The 7,444-nt window shown below is 44.3% G+C and overlaps 1 protein-coding gene across 1 annotated transcript in view; it reads right to left on the reverse strand.

Moving 5' to 3' along the window:
* Positions 1-7,444, reverse strand: part of LOC106813007 (putative ATP-dependent RNA helicase TDRD9) — a gene marked incomplete at its 3' end in the record, with an annotated part of 47,906 nt that overhangs the window by 19,768 nt on the left and 20,694 nt on the right. The window contains exons 15-26 of the mRNA XM_014817050.1: positions 6,676-6,777; positions 6,211-6,321; positions 5,767-5,874; positions 5,446-5,549; positions 5,030-5,137; positions 4,365-4,487; positions 3,807-3,918; positions 3,131-3,235; positions 2,397-2,507; positions 1,330-1,428; positions 891-1,013; positions 266-400 (exon numbers count right to left, since the gene is read on the reverse strand). Of these exons, the coding sequence (XP_014672536.1) occupies positions 266-400; positions 891-1,013; positions 1,330-1,428; positions 2,397-2,507; positions 3,131-3,235; positions 3,807-3,918; positions 4,365-4,487; positions 5,030-5,137; positions 5,446-5,549; positions 5,767-5,874; positions 6,211-6,321; positions 6,676-6,777 (1,341 nt within the window). The remainder of the gene's footprint in view (positions 1-265; positions 401-890; positions 1,014-1,329; positions 1,429-2,396; positions 2,508-3,130; positions 3,236-3,806; positions 3,919-4,364; positions 4,488-5,029; positions 5,138-5,445; positions 5,550-5,766; positions 5,875-6,210; positions 6,322-6,675; positions 6,778-7,444) is intronic.

The raw sequence follows: 7,444 nt of genomic DNA on the forward strand, positions 1-7,444 counted from the left end.
ACAGGATCATACATGTACACAGGATCATACATGTACACAGGATAATACATGTACACAGGATAATACATGTACACAGGATAATACGTATACACAGGATCATACATGTACACAGGATCATACATGTACACAAGAAAACACATATATTCACACTTATACTGTACAGCTCTGTGTCATAAAGATCATCGTCAATTTTTTTTAAACAAACAAACATAATAGAGCACTGCAGGAACAAACAGGTGAAAATGCGAACGTCCTTTGTCGTTACCTCCGACAGGTAGCTCTCCTTTACAGGACAGGCAAATTTTCTCTTTATAAGCTCCTCATTGAAACTGCGTTCCGTCCCGTTGGGCAGACGCGCTACCAGGTGGACTCTCAGCACGTGGTTGACCACCGAGTAGACCTGCGCAACGTTGCACAACATTACACAATATCGTGCAACAGTAAACACAACATCGCACAACAGTAAACATAACATTGCAAACTACATTCTTCTTCCTCATCCTCTTCCATGCTATAGCAACCTACATCACCTGAAGATTTCTCATACACTAGCCCAAACATTGCAGGCGGTGCCAACTCACATACAAAATGTTCCTGGTAGTTTTCACGCAGGAAAGCCCAGTGGTATAACAAACACTCTTACTGTTTGCGCGTATTACCAAATTACCATGCTTTGATTGATTGCACAAGCACACTGCACTGCGTTCTGACAGGTCAAACTTGGATTAGGTTAGATTAGATTAGATTACTGGTTCCATCAGTTTTGGGTATTCCAAACCACGACAACCCACCCACCGATCAGGCGCGCAACGTGAAACTAGGACACCTCGGTACTAAGCCTTATTAACACACCTTACCTAATTAACCTCGACGACCTCGTCTCGTCTTACCTTGGCGAAGACGACGACACCGTAGAGCAGCTGCTTGAAGAGTGTGTCCGACGACTCGTTCCACTCTCCGTTCGGACACATAACAGGCGACGGCTGAATCTCAGCCAGTATGCATTCCATGGCCTACAACACACGCGACGACGAACGCTCAGCACGGTACACACGATATCTAGCACATGTAACCATTACACAAACCACAAAACAACCAATAAAAACTCGTCAAAAACAACATGGTCGTTAAGAAGCAGGGTAGCCGCGCATAACCTCAATAAGCAACGTTAAGACGTGGAAAGCTTCTATTTTTTTGCGCACTTATGCACCATTTCATGCACTTTTGTAAGCAGGCATTGAAATCACATTTGAAAATTGCAGACAGCGATGACCTCGCGACACACGGAAATCCGATGGCTTTCCCTCGCGTGCTAACGACGCGTCTCACCTGAGACGGAAGCTCCCGGAGGTCGGCTGGCATCTCTCGCAACATGTTCCGAGCGACCACCTCCGTATTTCCGTAGTCGACGAAGAACACAAGCACGTGCTGGAAGGCACACAACACTACGTTAGACACTCGCGCGCGCACTGCGAACGATGACGAAAACACATTCTCCGTATGCTAAGCACGAACGCTACTGACACCACCACGAGTGTGATGACAAAGACTCTCTGTGCACGGTCGTTCCCTCACTCTCATTGCTGTATATCTTACACATGAATCCACGAACCTCTGATCAAAGTTCCCTCTGCTCTGGCCCAGCCAACCACTATCCCACTGCATGCACTCCCTCCCTGGACACCACTAACCTCCCTCACTATACAAATCTACAACACGCATAGTTCCACGTTCAATCGTTTTGTCCGTTAATAATATGAAATATTATATTGCCCTAAACACATGGACCTACGAAAGGTCACGAGTGAGTCACTGTACCAGAATGATGCACCCCTTAATAAAACTTTAAGGATAGTCACTGTATTAAAAGGGTACGAGTACTGAACCTGATGCAGTGCCTAAACTTAAATAGTGAGCGAGAGTTCTTGGTTAAAGAGCATGGCACTATGGTAGCCACTTCTAATATAGCAAACTGATAATGCAAGATATTTTTCCAGTTTCCAGGAGTTTTCCAAGTGTTAAAAAAGTCCATTTTCACATGATCACAAGATTTTTGTTTGAATACATACCTGCACAAAACTCTTACACAAAACAAATTTCATTGCCTCTTTGCATGAGATATAAACAAGCTCAATTTCAAGGACTTAGAGAGGACCAAACACAACAACAGCTCTAACATCTTCTAAAATTCTCATTAATCTCTAAAACCCGTAAAATCAAACAATAACAACAACCAACTTCCCGGTCATTCCAGCACTCATCTTCCAGAAATTTTCCAGGATCCCGAAAATGCCACCTCGAAATTCTCGTACACCCCAGGTCTTTCCCCCGGGGGGGGGGACTACCACTCGTACTACTACCCCGGCAGGAGCGCGTCTCAAAGCGTACGCACGCACCTGAGCGTTGACGATCTTGTCGATGGTTGCGCGGTAGTAGTCGACGTGGTCCGTGCTCGGATCCAGGTACGGTGCGAGGCAGGGCATGTCCAGCAGAACGGGCTGCAGCAGCTGCGGGCGGTAAAGCATCACGTAACGTGAGCACCGCCGCAACGAGGCGACGCTCCGACGAAACGACACTGTTTACGCGTAGTCGCGAGATCGCACTGACGATGTTATCAGGGGTGTATAATATAGATATATCTATATTATACACTCCTGGTGTTATCAGGGCGAGTGCAAGTTGCGCCGCAAACTGCGTGTGCTAGTTCGGCACTGCTTGGTTGGTGAGCGGTGGTAAGCAGCAAATAAGCGTACTATAAAACTGCCAGCTTGAAGTAGGCCTACACTTTCGTCGGAAACACGTATATCCTTCAGTGTTTATATTATATTTTTGGTTATTACATTATTTTAACTTGATTTTCTAATATTTTGTATTTTTTTGTTATTATATTTTTCATTAAATTTTTGCATTTTGATAATAATAATTACTCACTAATATTACATATCACTACATATACATCTATCCATACATACACATATATTATTCGTTTTTATTCCGTATACTTAAGTACACGTTTTAAGGCAATGTGGAAACAATTGAAACATTTGTAATATTGCGAGAACCAAGAGACACGGGTGGTCATTAAGATATATGACCAACGAAAACATCGAGCTGAAGACTCGAGGCTCACCGGCAGAGAGTCGACGACGCGTCCAATACCCAGCTGAACGGCCGCTAACAAGGAACTCGTGTCGTCATCGTCATATGCTGCCCAGAAATGTCCACACCGCACCACCTAGTCGTCGCATGAAATAATCGAGCAGACGCTAAAGCAACTTCTCATCATGTTTGTTTGCCAAATATGCTAACAATTACGGTGCAAACGTCTTTTTGGTTGCATATACAATTAACTACGAGCATGGCAGATCGTGGATTTAATACGACGAAAACACTACCAAACTATGTAGCATCAAAGCTATGTGGCACAGCTATATATTTGCTTTATCTAGCTATGTGGTGGTCAAATGATATTTTTTGAGGGGTTTTACAGGTGGGTTTTTCAGTGCTGTCTACACTTAAATTAGAAATATTAGGCCACCACAACAAATTGGATGGAGACCAAGTCAAACACCTCCAAAATAAAGGGTTATCGAGGCCAGTTTAGTTTTAACAAATTGTATGCGTAACAAACAAAGACACATAGACAGCATGAACTATACAGGAAGGGCAGAGAGGCAAACCAGGCAGCCATGCCAGATTATTGCAACGGATATTATTCCATTTTCAGGGGTTTGCGGCAAGTAGGGCTACAACGAAATTTGCCATTGGTGCCAACGTGAAATTCGAGCAGGAGCGCACATACGTACATGTAGGGGGCGGAGTTTTACGCAGGAAGTGCTGAGCTTAGGTAGCGCCACTTGTTTGTCGCGACCGCCTCCCGACGCTCCCATGGCTGCATTCCGAGTCACTGCCGTAACCCTAGATGAGTAGTACGAGCAAACTCTAACGTCGCGAATAACAAGTGAACAGTGGCTGCCACACATCCTCATGACTTTCGCAGTGTGCCTGCGAGATTTCACTGCAGCTGATGTTCGCCTAATCGGCTCAGATATTCACGGGCAAAGTTTAATAATGGATGTATATTAATAGTTTAATAATGGATCTCGTAATACACTGACAGAACTGTACAATTTCTCGTTATGATTATACCAAAAGATTTGCGCTGTCAGCGACCAAGCACCTCTACTCTTATCTATCGTCGCTAGCTTTAGCTCTAGCAGCTTCACATGTGCGTAGAATCGAATATCAACAAACGCTAGTAACTATGGAAACACGGAAAAAAAACAGAGGGTTTTCCCCATAATGTTTCTAACATTTTTCTAACGCATTAAGTTTGAAAAAAGCAGTCGTGTCTGTTATCTCACCTGTTGGTTCCAAGTTGCAGAGATCGCCTCTGGTTCTCCGCCTGTTTTCCCATCTCTAGCAGTGCGTTTTTCACTACGTTCTTGTCTAGCATCTCTAGCAATAACCCTGGCATTTTCAGTTGCCTGTGAATACAAATATCGTTAAAACATTAGTAACAAGCGGAAACACACAGACAAGCAGGTAAAATTTATAACAGGTATATTTTACATGAGTAAATAAGATGCACATTTTTTCAATCACGATTATTACTCCTGATTTTGGTTTACCCGCAATATATTTTAATCCATACAAACAGCTCGTTAGCAACCTATCAAGGTGACGACACATGCAATAATGTGAATGCTATCAATACACCAGGTGCTGTCAGATCAAAAAGTAGTGCAACTAAATTTAAGAGCTGGGCACACAGGTACTTATCGGATGGTAAATCTGGTAAGTTGTCATAGCTTCTGAGGTGCCAGATTGTGCCATCGGATGTGGGAAAACGCATCCCAACACATGGCGAATGTGGTACAACGTACCAGTGTATCGACTTTAAAGAGAACATTGACGTAGCAAACTACAGAACGGTGACACGACTGGGGGAACGCAGCATGCATGCACAGAGACACATGACATTGGAACAGCGATGGAAAGCTATTTGAATGCAGGTATCTCTGCGTACTTCATCTTCACAGCTAGGTAGACGGCCTCGTTGATCCGGCTCACACGCCTGTTGTCCTCCGGCAAACGTCGCCCCGGCATGTCTCTTGATTGAAACTCGATGTACGCTCTGTAAAAACAAAGAGTCTACTCATATCGACAGCCGACAATGGTCTTCGTTATCATCGTTATCACCAAGTTCTTTCCTCTCAATTCCAGACATGAGCGAGGCTGGGAACACACGGTAGAGCCCTACAACAACCTCCCATTGTGTTTTACCAGAGTCACCGCTCCCCAGGGACACTTCCACCTTCACACGACCATTCTTTTTCCGAAGACTCCTTCCCTTCCCAAATGGAATCCCAGGACATTGTACCCATGGCACTCGAATAGGCGGTATCCACGGAATCTCTGGTTAGGAGTTTGGATGCGACTTACTTGGACCCTTCGAAGTGAGTCTTGAACGGAGACTCACAGTCCCGCAGCAGCTTCTCAATGGGCGATTTGTACAAGATATTTTCTTCTGCAGGCAATCCCCATATCTACAATGAGGAGCACGACAACGTCAGACAACAACAGGTAATTACCGAACATTTATCAGTGGACGATTATCACCACGTATTGTGGCAATCGATCAAGTAACCAAGCCTATATCTTCACACCTTAGCCAACCTTAGCCTATCACTTATACAGCCTTACAGAAAGACAGTGATCTGATTAAAGAGATTAAACGGGCAATCTGCTACGTGCACTACACACCATGACTGTCTTGTACGGGTCTTTTCCAGACAGCTCTTTCACGACACATGCCTCATCCAGCTCTCCATTGATGAAGTAGTGCGGGTAGAAGGCGCCACAGAGCACCATCTGTAGCGAACACCAAGAACATAGTGAGCTATACTTAGCGGTTTATTTTACTAACACACACTCATGGCACAGGCGCTTTCTGAATCTTAACATTCAACTGGCAATGCTATCAACCTGTGACCACATGCCTTTTGTAATCTCAAAATCCCAATAGCAATTATTCGTACGTTTGAAATCAGTTCCTTACATCAGAAAATGCAAGCAGCGTCATAACGGGTAAAGAACATCGACATAGAAATTACTGTACGAGTGTTTTTACTTGGAAATATGGAACCGGTTGCTTGGTTAATCATATACATTTATTCTTCAACCTTTCCACCTATACTATACACCTGCCTTTAAGACAAGAGAGTCTTCTGAGGCCATATAGTTACTAGTGGGCATCGACGGAGGGTGTATGTTGAAGTTTGCCAGCCTTTTCTGTAGCTCAGTTATCAACATCTCCGTCTGAAAAACATGGGTGTCAAATACTGCATGAAGATGCATAGAGTAACTTATCAAATTAGAGAGCACTCGCCTCGCCATCACAGAACAAACTCATCTGATGCAAGTTTCCTGCAGAAGTTATCTCATAGGGAAAGGCCTAAAACACCACGTCTCATATATAAATTTATAAAATAGTTGGCACAGGGCTAGTATGCCATCATAAGACGACTTACATGTTAAAACTGATGATTGTGATAAAACTAGTATTACTTAAAATGTTGTTAGGACAAGACGACAAAATAATACTTGGCAAATACAGCAAATAAAAAGACCATCGCGAATGCATCCCGCAACAAAATGTAAAAAAAAACTTACATCGTGCAGGCGTTTCATCTGGATCATGAAACTCCGACACCAGTTGTACTCATCTTGCTGTCGGCTCCGCCCTCCATCCGGTTTGAACTGCATGTGCCACAGCTGCAAGTACACACGATGACTTACGATGTGATATCACGCGTACAGCATGTACGCATGCAGGGGCACAGATACGCATGTATGCAGGGGTGAATATATGCACGCAGGTGCACAGACACGCACGCAGGTGCACACATACACTGACGTGCACAGACACATGCACACAATCACATACATAGACACATGCACACAGTAATGCACACAAACGCACGCACACAATTACATACACAATCACACACACAGACACATGCACGCAGTCACCCACACAGACACACACACACAGCCACATGCACACAGTTACGCACACAACCACGCACACAGACACACACACACACACACACAATCACATACAGAGAAACACGCACACAGACACATCCACACAGTCACACACACACACAATCACATACAGAAAAACACGCACACAGACACATCCACACAGTCACACACACAGAAACACGCATACAGACACATCCACACAGTCACGCACACAGAAACACACACACACACAATCACATACAGAGAAACACGCACACAGACACATCCACACAGTCACGCACACAGAAACACACACACACACACACACACACACACACACACACACACACAATCACATACAGAGAAACACGCACACAGACACATCCACACAGTCACGCACACAGACCCACACACA

This window comes from Priapulus caudatus, unplaced genomic scaffold (assembly GCF_000485595.1).
Source record: "Priapulus caudatus unplaced genomic scaffold, Priapulus_caudatus-5.0.1 Scaffold714, whole genome shotgun sequence".
In the NCBI taxonomy this organism is placed as follows: Eukaryota; Metazoa; Priapulida; class Priapulimorpha; order Priapulimorphida; family Priapulidae; genus Priapulus; species Priapulus caudatus.